The 17314-nt window shown below is 38.0% G+C and overlaps 1 protein-coding gene across 1 annotated transcript in view; it reads left to right on the top strand.

Annotated features, from left to right (window-relative positions):
* Positions 1-2851: 2851 nt before the first annotated feature.
* Positions 2852-17314, top strand: part of LOC102486404 (receptor-type tyrosine-protein phosphatase R-like) — a 36660-nt gene continuing 22197 nt past the window's right edge. Inside the window, exon 1 of the mRNA XM_006146203.2 lies at positions 2852-3287. Within this exon, the coding sequence (XP_006146265.2) occupies positions 3230-3287 (58 nt within the window). The 5' untranslated portion in view covers positions 2852-3229. The remainder of the gene's footprint in view (positions 3288-17314) is intronic.

Raw genomic sequence — 17314 nt, 5'->3', positions numbered from 1 at the left:
ATGCATTAACTCATAAGAAATAAAGACTATGCATCTGCTGGGAGGATAAGTCCATATGATACTAATTTTTAATTTTTATTTATCTTTTAAAGTGTAAATAATTTCCTTTAAGAAACAGCTCTGTAGGCCAGTATTAATTTGCATGGTTCTGTCATAGTACTTTTCATGCTTCTATAAATTGGAATGAACTTGGTGCAGTGTTTTAAACAAGGTTCTCTAAAATACAAATCACCTTGCTAAGAATAGATCATAGTCAAGGAAAAGCAGCACCTATGGACTCTCAGGATCTCTCTGCAGGAATTAAGGGACTGACTTTATCATTAATTGGCTAACTCACTTATTCCTGTTCAATGTCGCTGTTATGGGATCGAATCCATTGCAAGTATAATATTAGACCAACTCATTGAGGAATATACATTTTTCTTGCTCCTTTATCATTTTCAAGTAAATTAATAATGACTGTCTAGTCCCTCAAATTACATCTCACTTGAGGTTATTTTTACCATGCTGAACTATCCTAGTAGTATATTTACTCAAATTGGGAGTGGAAATTTTTTTTTTCTGCTAAAGGGATTTTTCATGCACAGTTTAATAATTTAGCTACCAGCAGCCCTGGGCAAAATACATAGCTAGTAGGTTGCTTGTTGGCAAGATTATAGCCAATTGCATTACTTAATATTTTAAATCTCTCCCCAAATAAGTGTGGGAATTATCTGTGGGAAAGCAAGGGGTTCAGGGCAATTGTGTAGCACTATTTCATTAGCATAAGCTTCTTATTGGAGATGAACGAAGTTTAATAATTAGTTATTTTAGGGAGGAAGAAAGTAAGGAAAATACAGTCATTGTAAATAGGCTACAATTATTTCCCTCCTGTACCCCAGCCCAGGAGCACCTCTTGTACCAGATATTAGATGAGAAGGGTTACTTCTCTAAGCTTCAAGCATATCAATATATTTTCCAAAAAGGCCTACCAAGAAAGAACTCCAGAGATCCCGGTTAATTGTCAATATTGAACTTAATAAAAAATTGTTTGCATTTGTTCCTTTTTGAGCACCTCATTGTTGTATGCAGTTGGGATATATTGGTAAATAAAGTTGTCAAAGGTCTCTACCATTGGACAGATCAGGTTTCATGATGGGTGGAGAGGGTAGGGAAACATATTTAATAAGTAATAGACTTGATAAGTAGTAATAGAGTTCATAAGTCATTCTTGTGGAATGTGTGGTATGTGAGACTGGGGAAAAGTGGATCCTGAATAGGGTAAGAGGTCGCAGTTCAGACTGGGAAGGATGAAATGGAAGTGCCCAGAAAGGAATCGGCCACAAGCTCATGGGGCTTCCCTCGTAAGGGAAGGTCAAGAGTGGGCTGCATGTGTGTCTGTTTTCAACAGAGACCTCTCCAGGTTTTAAAACTACATTGTATTCTCTCCTCCCACCTATTGGACTGCAATTCCTGGCCTTGTCTCTCAGAGTTGGAGACCAAATAAAATTATAAAAGAAATAAGTGATACTGTCTTGGTTTTCAGATTGTGCAAGATCTTGTCTAAGTTTCAGTGGATATTCTTATGTCCCATTAGCTGTCACAATTCACAGAAAATGGAGGAGGAAAACATTGAATGAGTTATGGGGTTCTATTTAGGGACCATTTACTAGCACCTCCTATTTGGCTAGAATAACTTTATCTGATTTAATCCAATGGAAAATGCAGAAGTTCTTACAGAAATTTCTGTCTTATAAGACAAACTACAGACTAATGAACTACCTGAACAAAATATAAAAAGCAATGCTAAACAGATGCTGTGGAAGAGAAAGACCTCTATAAATCGGAGTTAGACAGAGACTGTCTTGGAGAGTGAAACCAGAGTTAAAATGTTTGGAAGCTCTAGAATGGTGGAGGCAATTAGGGAAGTGGCAACAGCATTCAGAAGACACAAAAGCAGAAGGACCAGTGGTCCTTGGACAGTGAAGGAGAGAAGTCAGGCTGGGAGTAAGTAACGACTAAACTAATAAGGACCTCCACCCCCCACCCCACCCCCAAAGCCCAAAGTAGACAAACTTTGGTAGCATCCCTAGAGACACAGAGCTGGCCCAGGGGAATCTCATTTATGGGAAGTGATCCTATTACCTTTCACATTAAAGAGCAAAATGCAAGCTAAAGATAATTATTTCCATAAAACCAAAAGGTGCTTTCTTTTGCATCAAATCCGTGGATATGTTCTACCAGTCTAAAAGCGGAAGTATGGCCCTGCTTCTGTCACTATGGTCGCAGACCTAGGATCTTAGTCCATGGGAAAGTTGAAATACAGAGATTGAGGTGGAGATAGTAGAAAGAGAAACGAAGAGGGGGACGCTATTAGGAAAGAATGAGCCTCCCCCCACCCCCCCCACACCCACTCACACGCACCCACGCACACATGGTTGCTGCTTACACCAAACAGGCTGCCTTGGGAATGCTTCTCCAAGCGGCCCAGAATCCTCAGCAGTGGGGGACACCTACATTTCAGTAGGCGAGTCCTGGGAAGCTGGTCAATCTGCAAACACCAATTCCCAGCAGAAAAAAAAAAAAAAAAAAACGAGATTTGGGGAGGAGTGGGGATTGGGAGAGTATCGTGGTTGACAATTCCTTTAGCTCCCTTCTCTAGCTCCTCTGACCAATTCGCCTTCTAGTCCTACTCTTTACCGGATCCCACGATTTTTGATGGACTCTCCACCCCTACCAAGCGCCCCAAGCGGTCCCCTGCAATGGTGCCTGCTCCCCTCGAAGCAGCCGCTAAGACCCGAAGTGGAATTTTCATGCGAAACTCCTGTGCCGCGTGAGGGCTGGCGCTGAGCATGCTCAGTAGCCGCGGCGCGTCTGGGCTGCTGCTCTCTCTGCACCCGACCGCACTGTAGGACTATAGGGCTGGCGCGGAGTCTACCCGGACATCCCCTCCGTAGCTGCGGGGCTTCCCGAAAGCAGAGCCTTCGCAGTCTTTGAGCGCTTGGCTCCCGCCTAGCTTCTGAACCCGTAACCCGCCGCCTCCTACTCGTCTTCCTCTCCTCCTCTTAGGGAGGCGAAGCTGGTGCTGGTTTCTGTCGGCGCCACAGACTGCTCTGCAAACCTAGCCGTGGACCTGTGAACGAAAGAACCCAGGAGACCAGAAGACTCTTGCGGGTGACTCTCTCTAATAGCACTTTGCCTGAAGTGGGGTCGTGGCGGAGTTTCCTCTCCACCTCCCAATGCAAACACTATGTGGAGGGCTGTCGGCTTCCCTGTGCTGTGCTTGCTTCTTAATCTTCATGCTGCAGGTAAGGGTTGCCAGGCGTAAAGCTGGAGCTGTGGATGCAATGGGTAACTGCACATGCCTAAGGACTCTAGGAAAGGCATGCCTCCCAAAGACAGTCTTAGAATGGCAAAGCAGGACACGACCAGGTAGGGAAGGGGCGAGGGAGTCGTGCACCTGTTGGAAGAATGAGGCGGAAACTTGAACTGTTGTGAAATCAGCTCTTGGTTTTTTCTTTACCTTGTACGAATACTAGTGAACATTTGCAATAGGAATACAGGTTTGCTTCCCCATTCCCCTCCTCTCTATCTAGACTCCCTGCTCTCGCTGCTCCTGTTTCTAGGCTATGCACTTGATTGCTAATGTTTGTAGAGAGGGACAAGACGTCCTGCTGGATGTAACCTTTTCTGCTGCAGCGGCTACATTCGTAAGGTCTCCTGGTTTTGCGACCGCTCACAGGGATACACTGACTGTAACCCAAGACCATATCTCCGCCCCCAAAATCGAAATACAAGGCTCATATTAACCATGCTGCTGCAGGTTCTTCTGGCCCCTGCTCATGTCACTCGAATTTTCTAAACCAATAACAGGAAGGACGGGTTTCAAATAGTAGCCTCTTTTCTGGTCCAGCACCACGGACAGCGTCCTCCGACAGGGACCAAACCCAAACACCATTTCGAAGCTGACCATCCTGGGATAGGAACTGTCTCTAGGACAGATAGGATGAGGTCTAGCCAACAGCGAAAGTGAGACTGCTCCCAAATACAAATAGATGTGATGCCAGTACCAATATCAAGTCTTACATGGTAGCGAACCTTAAGGAAGTACCTGAGAATTTTTCTTGTAATGTTACTACGAACCCTGATTTGGGCACCTATCGCCTCTCTGTAATGCAGGTACTTCCTGGATTGAATCCTCTATCATTTCACACACACACACACATGAGCCAAAATAAAACATGGCAGAGGGATATTAGAAACCCTACTGCGACAGTAGTTGTCCATGCAGTAGTCCTGTAACAACCGAAGACTAGCATTTCCCCTGAGTTTGTTACTCATTGAATCACATATCCATTCATTCCTTCAACTAGTGTTTACTGCGTGTACTATATTTCAGGGTACTGAGTAAAAATAATGGTTGTGAAATTACAATGCCTTGTGGTATCTTTTAAAAGCAGAGGGTAATTTTTTTTTCAATTTGTGCAATAATGGAAGTAAAGTATTCTTATTCTAACTAATGCTATTTTAATATATTGTGACTCCTTTTGAGCAAGTGATGTATAGGAACATTAAAGCTATAATTAAGTATACATGTTAATTGTTATAATTATAGTATTATATTGTAGGGTTTTTAATAGTTCTGGTTGAAAAGCCAAAAATAGCTATGATTTGATCATTAAATTATTTGCAAACAGCTGTAGAGAGTTCTTTCATTACCACATGTAATTTTTAAAGCTTGGGATATGGGATGCAATCATTCATTTTGGGTTAATTTATTTATTTTATTCTTTATTGATAACACTGATACAAATAGCTACTACCAAAAAAAGTCTAAATTATTATCAAGCTTACTAATATTTTAGCTAATCTAGTAAAAATATCAATGTATTTATTTTTCAAAACTAACATATAGACAAAATTAAAAGATCATGTTTAATACATTTTGAGTAATGATAGCTTAAAAGTTTTTTTTTAAAAAAAAAAAACTTAGAACTAAGCATGTGAGAAACCCTTACAAATTATTGTGGATGACATTTGGGATGAGGAAAATAGGAGAATTTTGTTCAAAGGGGAAACCTAGACGTCTGTAGCCCTAGATTATACTTGGAGCTCTGCCAAAGGATGTATTACCAAAGCCAAGACAATCCAGCTTGACTTTGACTTCTTAATCTGCAAAGAAATAAATAAATGAAGATAAAAATAAGGTTATTCAACCAATTTGAATTTAATAAGGCTATGTATTGAAGGACTGTCTTTTTCAGATTTCAGGTACAAGGTACTATGTAGAAATAACCATTTTCATATTTAATATAGTGCTTTGGATAGGTGTTTCATCACAGCAGATTGCAAGTTTAATATTGTGATTATCTTGCCAGTTTCATTTTGAATTCATTTTCATTTTAAACAGTAATTTGTGGGTCACAAGCTGTCATCAGATTAAAATTCATCACAGTTATCTAATAACATTGTTAGGGCTTTTCATCAGAACCGAAATAAACAAATTTCTTGATCTAAGCTTGTAGAGATTTGAATAATAAAATTTTTAATGAGTGGGTGGGAGGACAAAGATGAAGCCACTGATTTTTCTACTTGTTGAATGCTTGAGTTGATTTCTTTGATAGAGGCTCTCCTCTCAGGACAGAGGCATTCTTCATAAAGAAGGGAAATAGAGGCTATTCATTTGGGCCTTGTGGACTGAAGACCTAATTGATCCATTTTGGTTATGCTCAGGGTACCCATAAACTACATAGTGCTGGTAGAACTGATGATATGTTGGAATGCTTTAGCAATAACAGAAACTGGCTGACAGGATATAAGTGCTTTCTTAGCTATAATAAGAACTATTGCCTTTGATATAACCATCCCCTAATGACATGATAGTGAATTATTTTCAACTTGAGTACCATCTCTAAATGTTTGGTTGGAGGTTGGGGGTTGGGGAGGGTTCTGTCCTTGAGTTCTGACTGATTCAATATGAGAACTATGATCTGTTTATAACGTCTTTGGGAACCAAGAGAGAACGTGAAGTATGATCCTATGTAATTGACATCTCTGAGTAAGATAACCCTAACAAATTGCTGAGAACAGAACTTGTAAGATGAGCTCTAGCCATGGCCACTGTTACAGCTCTTCTGAAAACTAGAAAGTTGTAGTATTATTCATCAAAGTGTTTATTTTGCAGATGAGAAAGCTATGACCTCCAAGTAGTAAAAAATGCCAGTTGACAGCATGGCTAGAATAAAAATGTAGGTTCCAAGACCTGACTGCCTACTAGATACAATTGTACACTGCTTTTAATTGATGTGGTTACCATAGAGTTAGTGATACCAAAAGTTTCTTTTTAATCTGACTGTCCTTAATCTTTTTTGTAATTTCTGATTTACATATAATTGTTTCCATCTTTGTGAAGTACGGTGTATTTTTTACAACATGTAGTGTATAATAAGCAAACCAAGGGTATAAGAACCTTCTCCATGTCCAACATTCAGCATCATGCTATGTTGTGTGCACCCAAATTTTGTTCTATTGGTTTTTTGGAAGTATATATTACTTTGTAACTGATATTACTATTCTACTGTGGTACATAGTTCCACAACCATTTGTTCACATGCACACTTGTGTCTTTTAACCAATTTATCCCCATTTCTGGCATCTAATATCTGTTATTAGCCTATATACCTTCTGCCAATCAATATAATACATAAATCCAGTGGAAAAGACCATTTCAGAAGGCCATTAAAAATGACCTTAATAACATGAATGGGAAAAAATGCAGAAGACCCATAGATAGCTTATTTTCTTTAATGTTTCTTCTTTCTTTAATCAAAGAACCACACTCTACTTGAAAAGATCGTATTATTGATAGTGTAGTGTTTTGTTGCAAATGAGTGAATTTCTTGGGTGATTTAAAAAAATTCTCACATTAAAGCCTTCTTTTTCCTAGTAAATTTTTGCTAAGAAAGCGCAGAAACTGATTTCAAGTCATTACTCTGTACTGAAGCTCCACAATTTTATTTTTGAAATTTTCAGTGTTCTATTGGCCTTTCTAAATGGCACGAAGACTTATTTTAAAGTATCTCCTGAAACTGTCTTAATACCCACAGAAGTGTGCATGGTCAATTTCTCCATTTTTTAACATTTATTTCTACATTTTTCCACATTTACTTTACATATCAAAAAATTTTAACTCATACTCCATAGTTCTTGACAATTAATAAACAACTTTTGAGATTTCAAATACTGAATTTTAAAGATTATGTTCAAAATATTTCTTATAATTTTGTTTGTGACTCTATTACAACAGAAACAGTATAGTTTTAAATATTTTTGAGAAAATCTTTACATGGTACTTACTCAAATTGTTGAAAAGCAAATGCCCAGCATACTAGTCACTCATAAACCTTCTCAATTACGCCCTGCCCAAGTATTCTGTGATATACCACCTCCTAGCAAAGATCAGTCTCTTTTTCTTCCTTTAAAGTCTTTCTCAAAATAATCTGGTGTGGTTGCTCTTTTGCAGTCTCTACTGATTACAATGCTGGGCTGGAAAAGTCCAGGTTATTTTATGTTATAGGTTCTTTCATATATCTTCTCTAATCCTCTCTACCAGGCACAGGCAGAACTACTTATGATACCAGGCCATCTTTCTAAGAGCTTCTGTTAGCTTACTTGAGATCCACCTTAGTTCCAGTTTTCTGATTAATCTTCAGAGATGACCTTCCAGTCAAAGCCCTGTCCAATAATAAGTATTTCCAATTTCTGAGTCAATGCAACACACATTATTGAACTTATGCAAATAAACCTTCTGCCACAAAATAAGAATATTCCCAAATTTTTCCCATTCCAGAGGGGTCAGGAAGGAAGAAAAGTTTATGTTTCCATTTAAAGAAACAAACAAGAAAAATATTTAAACTTATTTTTGAACCTATCAACAACTCAAAAGAAAGTAAACAGTTTAAATTGGGAAAATAAAGCATAGTAAAAAATAAAAATCAGTAATGTTTTACTCAAAAGTCATAAAATTCTTATTTTGCCAGTTCAGTCTTAGTTCAAACTCTCTTCTGTTGAATATGCAGTGTTGAATAACCAATCTTTCCATTTAAATCCTGGAAGTTAATATTCTACGTTGTTATTGATATTTCTTGTCACTAACATTAAATTGGTCATTTTTTTGGTTGCCTTTTGTTCTCTTATTTCTGTATGTATCTTTAGTTTTCTTGGTTGAGCACATAAACCTTCTCAATTACGCCTTCTTGAACTTCTTGAATATATGCAGTGTTGAATAACCAATCTTTCCATTTAAATCCTGGAAGTTAATATTCTACGTTGTTATTGATATTTCTTGTCACTAACATTAAATTGGTCATTTTTTTGGTTGCCTTTTGTTCTCTTATTTCTGTATGTATCTTTAGTTTTCTTGGTTGAGCACATAAACCTTCTCAATTACGCCTTCTTGAACTTCTTGAATAGTGGGTCTGCTACTAGCAAATTCTTTCAGGTCTTGTTTATCTGAGAATGTTTTTACTCTTTCTTTCCAAATGAAAGATAATATTGCTGGGTATAGTATTCTTGGTTGAAGTTGTTTTTCACTTAACACTTTGGATATATTTTCCCATTCTTTCCTTGCTCGCAATGTTTCTGATGAGAAGTCTGAGTTTAGCCTGATAGGATAACCTTTATGGGGACCAGCAGTTAGCGTAATGGCTATGTTACTGAACTCCCATATAGCCGACCACGGTTAGAGTCCCAGACCCTGAGGCTTAAACTCACACTGGGCACATGTGCATGTGTGCCCAATATCCCAAGAGGAGAATGGAAGAGAAGGGATTGTGGTGTGGCCATCCGCCCAGGGGGGGATTTCTCATTTTCTGTCTCTCTGTCTCTCTCTGTCTTTCTGGCGAGTGCATGCACCCTATGACAAAAACCTCTCCAAAGGAAAAAAAATAAAGGATAATCTTTATAAGTAACCTGACATTTCTCTCTTGCCAATTTTAGTACCTTGTCTTTGTCTGTAGATTTGACCAGTCTGGCCATGATGTGCTTTGGAGAAGATCTTCTTGGGTTGATTCTATTAGGGGTCCTTTGTATTTCTTGGGTCTGGATACAATTTCTCTAATTTTTGTGAAAGAAAATTTTCTGTAATGGGATCAAGACAATCTAGGAAGTTGACTGCAGAAGTAGCACCCTCAAAAGAAAGCAGAGACTGATAGAATGTATAGACTATAGAAAGTATAGACTATAGAATGATGCATTATTAAGATTTTAAGAAGTCCATTAGAACTCTAGAATCCATTTTTTTCTAATCAAAATTGCTTTAACACAATACATACAATGACCCAAGATATATGAGAGTCTCCTTCCCCCTTTACTTATCTGATATCATATCTCACTATTTCCTTTTTTTCTTCTCTCTATAGCCATACTGATCTCCTTTCTGTTTAAAGAAGATAGTAACACTCACCTCATCTATTTTGCTTTTGTCTTTGCCCAAAAACTCCTTCTTCAGGTGTTTTCATGGCTTAATATGTCAATAATTTTAAATCATCACTGAAATATTACCTTCTTAGGAGGCCCTCACTGGCTATCATATTTCATCCTCCCCCTCCAACAACAACGATGACAACAAAAAACTCTGGAACCCTTTCCCTGGCTAACTTTTGCCCCAGAGATCTTTCACCACCTAAAATACAATATATTTTACTTATTTGTTTTGTTAATTATGGATTTCCCTCACTTTATTAAAGTGTAAGCTCCTCGAGGTCATAGATTTTTGTGTTTTATTGCTATATCTATTGAAGACCTGTCTTGCTTAGTACTAAGGCAGTGCCTGGTATAAAACCTACTGAAGATTAAATAAATATATTGAATAAATAAGCACATAATAGCGATTTTATTTTCTCTCATTTTTGCTTTTAATTTTTTTCTTGGTGCCTATGCAAAACACATTTAAGCAACTGAACTGAACTGATTTCAACAGAGCTCTTTTATCCAAAATTTCTATTGCTCTCTAGAAGCCTCATTTGTCCAGAAGACCTGTTATCACTAACAAACTTCAGTACTATTTTTTTTTTTGAGAAGTTTTTGCTATAGGGCGCGTGCACTGGCCAGACAGACAGAGAGAGACAGAGAGACAGAAAGTGAGAAATCACCCCCCAGGGGGATGGTCACGCCACAATCCCTTCTCCTCCATTCTCCTCTCGGGATCTTGGGCACCCATGCACACACGCCCGGTGCGAGTTTCAAGCCACCGGGTCCAGGACGCCAATCGCGGTCAACTACGTGGGAGTCCAGCGACATAGCCATTATGCTAACTGCTGGTTCCCGGGACTTCAGTACTATTGAAAACTTAAAGGCAACAAGGGATGAGTTTATGTAAGACCAGAACTACTAATCAACTTGGTGACAAAGTCCTTTGAAATGATGGCCAGTTGCTGTACAGTCCAAATGACTTGCTGATGGAGCTACATTCTCATTTCACAGTGAGATTCCTTGTACATATAGGAAGGCTATAGTGAAATGTAATTTATGCAGCTAAATTACAAATTAGGGTGCTAGGACAAACCTAACATTGTTTGACATGTAAGAGTCATAGGATTGTATATATTCGAGATGATTTATTTCTAGCACCTTGGAGATGGCATTTTCTATTGTAAATCATATCCTGTCTTTGCACCTTGTGAAAATTCTGGGATGCATTGTCCACATTCAGTCTTATCATTATTTTTCATTTTTCTATGTTAACTCTAATCCTCATACTATCATTCTATTATTGAGTGTAATTAAGGTGACCAGATAGCTTCTCAGGTCAATGAATATTTGCAGTATTTATCTAATTAAACTTCTTACTGAATTTTCAAAATTCTCCTCCACTGATTTCCTTGGAGAGCCATTACTTTCTAGTTTCCTTCTTATCTGCTTAGTCAATTCTCAGTTTGCACTTTTAGATTTTCCTATTATTATTATTATTATTAAAATGTTTTCTCCATAGGGTATGCACACTCATCAGAGAGAAACAGTGAGAGAGAAAGTGAGAAATCACCCCCCCACACACACACACACATACACACACATATACACAAGGGAGATGGCCACACCTCAGCCCTTTCTCCTCTGTTATCCTCCTGAGATTTTGGGGCACACATGTACATGCACCCAGTGTGATTTTTTGTTTTGTTTTGTTTTGTTTTTCTGAGAGATTTTTTTGCTATAGGGCGCGTGTGCTCGCCAGAAAGCCAGAGAGAGACAGAAAGAGAGAAAGCGAGAAATCACGCCGCAATCCCTTCTCCTCCATTCTCCTCTTGGGATCTTGGGCACGCACGCACACGCGCCCGGCGTGAGTTTCAAGCCACCAGGTCCGGGACGCAAACCACGGTCGACTACATGGGAGTTCAGCAACATAGCCATTACGCTAACAGCTGGTCCCCACCCAGTGTGATTTTTAAGACACCAGATCTGGCCCTTGAACCACAATAATCCATGTTGGAGTCCAGAGCCATAACCACTATGCCACCTGCTGACCCCCTCTTTGAATATTATTTAATGACTGGTGCTATCTAGAGTAACTCATTCACATGACAATATCTTTCACAATCATAATGTTCCTAATTTCATTCTTACTTCCAAGCATTATGTCCTCCTTTGCCCACTATTACCATGCTAAGACCAAAGTTCTTTTCATTTTCCATACTTTGCATCTTTTTCACATATTAGCCCATTTATCTTAAATATCCACATTATGCTTCTTTTTTTCTAGGTAACTCTTTTTTCAACTTTAAGTCTTTTGTTGTTACCGGTATTTTTTTTAATTGCCAGAGTGATGCACACAACAGAGAGAGAGACAAAGCAACCTTTAGTAAGGATGTGTCACCTCAATCCTTTCTCCTCCATTTCTCTGTCTTATTAGGATTTTGAGTAGGCATGCCTGTGCATGTGCTTTGTACATTTATCAAGCTGCCTGGACAGGACTCAAACCATGGTTAGCCAAGTGAGATCCAACTGCTTTTACCACTATTCCACAGGACTGGCTTTCAGCTTTAAATCTTTATTGCGAGCCTCACCGACTTGGAAAATCCTTTCTTTGATGTCCAATCTCATTTAAATAGCATTTCTATGTTCTGAGCCCTATATATTCCTCCATAAATATACTTAACTTTTTTGAAGACAATAACAGAATTGTAGCCTTTATCTTTGTATACTCATTTCCTAGAACTTTGCTTCTTACCTAGTATGTCACCAGTAATTGTTCAATGAATGAATACATTCAGGGTACATTTATAAGATAAATAGCAAAAAATGAAATTACATTGGCAAGGAGATTAGCTCTCATCTTTACAGACATAAAGAGAATTGACTTTACTACTGCTCCCCTCAATCCAACTTACTTCATTATTACAAAGCAATAGAGATGGGACAGAAAAACTTTGATTTAAACATAGACTATAAGTTTATGGTCCATGGTCATGGTGGTAGTTGTAGTGTAACTGTGTGTTAAACTCCTGCTTACTGGATGAGCATTTTTGTGTCATTTTCCAGTACTATGTAAAGTTAGAAATAAGACAAATCTCTTTACTTTAAAGATATTGAGGAGTTCAACCAGCAATATAGCATGATAGTTGTACACTAAGAAATAGACCGAGAATTTTTATCCCTGATTACTGATTGATTGTCATCTATCTTACAATAGCAAGTATGAGCTATTTACATATGCATTCAAAATGAGGTGGGAATGTGAAGTAGTTGGCTCAGCAAGTTAAGACCAAAAGTAACCCATCTCATCCTTGCCCTGCCCAAACTAAAACCAAAGCATCACAGAAAGTGGTTATATATATTTTCTTTCTCACCTTATTTGTAGAAAAAGTCTACAGAACCATAAAGATTTTGGATCCCACACATTTTTTTCCTATGGAGGACATGCTTACACCTGAAAACTGGAGACTATTTTATGAATTACAAGAAGTTGCTTTTTATAAGATGATGGGATCACAAATTAAAAGCCCATTTATTGCTATTAGTATTAATGATAACATGGATGTTATTTTCATGATAAATTTATTGTGAAATCTTTTAAAAGCTGTTTATGAAGTCAAATTTAAAAAGTAGAAAAAGACTTTTTTTCCTTTTAAAGACAGGATTTTGAAAGAGCTTGCTTGGCCCATGAATGCTTTTTTCATCTTCAAAGCATTAATAAATGCTGACACACTTAGAGTAGCATTGATATTTCCCAACACAAAGGATATTAATAACTTTTAAAAAGATTTAATGGTAAATTATTATTTTAAAATCAGATTTCCTAATGCTTATGCACCATATAATATAACTATAAGTGTCTATTATTGCTATTATATTTGCCACAGAAAGACAATTAGCAAATTTCTATCATGAACAGTAGCACTTCCCATTTAAAATATTTTTCACTCGAGATGACTATCTAGACTTTCCTCATAATCAAAACTCATTTGATTTCAATTTATTAAGATGTTGATATCCATTAAAATTACGTCTGTGTGGGCCAACAACAAAGCAAAGCTAATTGTTTACATTAAGCAGACGTCTAGATCAATATGTCTAATTGCGCTGAAGCAAATGGCAAGTTCAATGGGGACACAATTTTTTTTTCCTAGTTCAGATCTGAGGGAATGTCCATTTTCTAATTTAAATGAGCATGGCCTGAGGCAGCCCTAAACTACTTATTTTTTGGAAAGGAACACGGAGTGAGCACAGTGGAAGTGCCTCATGGTGATTCACTGCTGTGCATCAATATGTGCAGAGCAAGCCTCTATGCAATTTCACTGTAGTAATGATCCAATTCTTAATAGAGACGGGAGGGGAAATGAAGCAATAAGCGTGAATGTGCAGAATCAGCTTCTATCCCTGAGTTACTTTTACTTCTCTGGGAAAGATGTTTGGTATGGAGTAGGCCAAACTTAATACGATAAGTTAGGTTCAAACACCATTGATCCATTAGTATGAATGTGTCTGATTTTTTTTTTCCTTTTAAAAATTAGTGTCAGAAGGTGAGAGAGAGAAAAAGAACTCATCAATGGAGTATGGCCACACCCAATCTCTTTTTCCTTAATTTCTCCATCTTGTCAGGATTTGGGGGATGCACACACATGTAGGTGGCATGTTTTTCAAGCTTTAGGGGACAGAATTTGAACCATGGTTGGCCATGTGTGTCCTAGTTTCCAATGCACAGCACTTCACTACACTACAAAGACGGCTCAGAACATATGTTCTGCAATGGCAAGTGTGTATTAGGACACAATTAAAATATGCCCTAACTTATGCAACCCAGTAAAAAAATAATATTAGGCTCTAGAATCTGACAACCTGGGTTTGAGTCCCATCTTCTACCATTTGTTATTTAACTCTGTGCCCACTGTTCTTCATTTGTAAAATAAGTTTAATACCATAGTAACAACCTTATAGGGTGGTTTGGGGATTTATAAAGCTAATGGATAAGGCTCTATAGTATGGTGCCGGGAATGTGCAATATATTCAATAACAAGCAGCTACAAGAGTTATCATGTTAGCACATGCAAACTTTCAGTGGTTCTGTATTTCATCTCCCATACATGAAAAGATAAAATCTACACATTCACTCTTGGTCTATTTTTCAAAAGCTCTATCTAAAGTCTTCTTTTTTGGAGTATTTACATGTCATGAAAATAAAATTGGCACACTTCCATTTAAAAAATACTAATTGAACCCTTGTCTTACAAATTTAAAAGTAATGGGACCAGCAGATGGCATACTGGCTGCGTTGCTGGACTCCCATGTAGTCGACCACAGTACGAGTCCGGGACCCAGTGACTTAAACTCATGCTGTGTGTTCATGCGTGCCCAAGATCCCGAGAGGAGAATGGAGAAGAAGGGATTGTGGTATGGCCATCCCCCCTGGGGGGAGGGATGATTTCTCGTTTTCTGTCTCTCTCTGTCTTTCTGGTGAGCGCACAAACCCTATAGTAGAAAAAAAAACTCTCCAGAAAAAAAAGTAGTGATAATTAGTAAGTTTTTGTTGAAGGATGCTGCTTTCAAAACTGAAGTATATAACAGAATAAAATGCATTAGCCACCAGAGACTAAAACCATGGGAAACCTTTCTTTTGGTGAAGTACCTGTCAGTCTCAGTGCTAAGGTAGGACATGTAGTACCATCACACCCTTCTGCCCCCACCTCTACAAACAATCTGAATATAGTACACCCAAAGGGCCAAAATACTCCACATCTTCTTTTTCATTTTTTTGCATTTATTTAATACATTCAATCACTGTACATCATTACAGCTTGTAAAATGAATTTACCAGCATGAATACACTGCATATCAGTTCAGTTAAAGATATTACCATACATATTATCATCGACAGGTAATTTTCCATTTTGATATCCCTTAAATATTTTGCTTCTTTGTCTCTCTGATTTTCTTCCTCTCACTGTCCTCCTATTTCCCACCCTCTTCCCACAACCCTACTTCTAATACTGAAATTCACTCTTTTTTTTTTTTTAAGAGGTTTTTGCCTTAGGGTGTATTTGCTCACAGGAGAAAGATAGTGATAGTAAGAGGAAAAGTGAGAAATTACACCCCCTCCCAAGGGGGGAAGGCCACATCGCAATTTCTTCTCCATTCTCCTTCCTGGGATCTTGGTTATATATGCACCTGCACTTGGTATGAGTTTCAAGTCACTGGGTCTGGGACTTGAACCACAGCTGCCCAAGTGGTAGTCCAGCAATATAACTGCTACTCCATCTTCTGGCCTCTGAATTTCATTCTTAAAGAAAAATGCATGACACAGAGAAAATTCTGAAAACCTACAATGGGTCATTATGGTGAGGAGTCCAATTGAAAGGGGCTTTGCTTATACCAATATTTTGCTTTGTCCCTTTGATTGGAGACTTCAAGTTTTTATACCCTGATAAGGAGACATAGATTAGATGAATTGAGAGGTGTGCCTTTATTTTGTAAAGTGGGTTATAGAATTTGTTAAAGAGAACCAGCAAGATGCCCTAACTATAGGTCTATCCTCTAGCAATCAATTTTACAGAAAAATAAAACTGTGGATCTGGAAAAATGATTCTCTCTCCATGTTTGTATATGCCTCAGTAACTCCATGTACTACACAGTCTGTGTACTCCAGTTTGAAGACACAGTCTACAAGTCTTTGGGATGTGTGTGGTGGGAGAGATGTGCAGTTCATGAAATCAAAGAATTTCTCCATGTGCAATTGGGAGCCAGATATCTTGTCTTCTCTTGGGTTAAGTTCTGCTGAGTTGGCTGTGAACTCTCAGTGGTGCAAGATCAATGGCTGCCACTCTAAGCTTGTCCTGTATCTGAAGCAAAGGTGACTCTGACCTCTTACACCTCACACTGGATCATCAGCGGTCATTACTGGCAGTCCCCCCACCGCACATCCCTGGCACTTAATGTCTTGAAATTTTCCCTCCAGAGCAGTGTTCTCAGGCTGATCCTTGATGTTCAACTTTCTCTTTCCTTTCTACCCACCATGGATGTGTGGTGTTCTGCTTCTCATTCCAGGAGAGGGCTTTTCTCAACTAGCTATGTATTAGAGAAGATATGACACACTGATCTACTTTAGATAAGAGCAGTTGTTAATTACATAGTCCTTCCCTAGTGAATTTTAATTTTTCAAAGAATCACCCAAAGCAGTGTCTTCGTCCACTGACATTAATTTAAAAAGGTGGATGTGGGGCTTAGGACAGGATAGAATGTAAGTGTTTACTTGAAGGATATAGCAATTACTCAGATCCCTAAAGATCAGGAAGACCAGACCGTATGACCAACAGTGGGCCTCCTTCCTTGCTATCTTCTTCCCATAATATCTGGCATTTATCGCTATCATTATTAGAGTCAGATTTTAATTTTTTGTATATTCTGATGTTCAGTTTTGCTCTGTTTTATTATAATTCCTAATCTGCTATAATTAAAAAAAAAAACAGATACTTCTTTTTGTTTGTGTTGAAATTGGGACTCCAACTTCCAAGTGCTCTGGAGAACTGTGCTTTACAATGGAGATAGTTTCTAATATGAGTTTCTACTCATAAATAATCATATATTAGCTATTTGCATAATGATGAATAATACATAAAAATTAAAATGTCCAAATGTACTGTGTCATTCCTCAGTAAGTGAATATGGACTCTATTCCTATGATTTCTGCAAAGATTAGTATTCTTCAGCTTTTTACCTATATGAACAGTTTTTTTATATTTCTGCATTTCCTCAAGATACATGTGTTAAAAGTCTTCTATACAGATGAAGGCTGTATAGAATTTAATATATAGCAGCATTCACTCCTGTTCTCCTCGCCTTCAAACAT

This window comes from Tupaia chinensis, unplaced genomic scaffold, assembly GCF_000334495.1.
Source record: "Tupaia chinensis unplaced genomic scaffold, TupChi_1.0 Scaffold000168_1, whole genome shotgun sequence".
NCBI lineage: Eukaryota > Metazoa > Chordata > Mammalia > Scandentia > Tupaiidae > Tupaia > Tupaia belangeri.
Note: the sequence above shows the minus strand (reverse complement) of the source record. Positions and strands in the feature narration are given on the sequence as shown.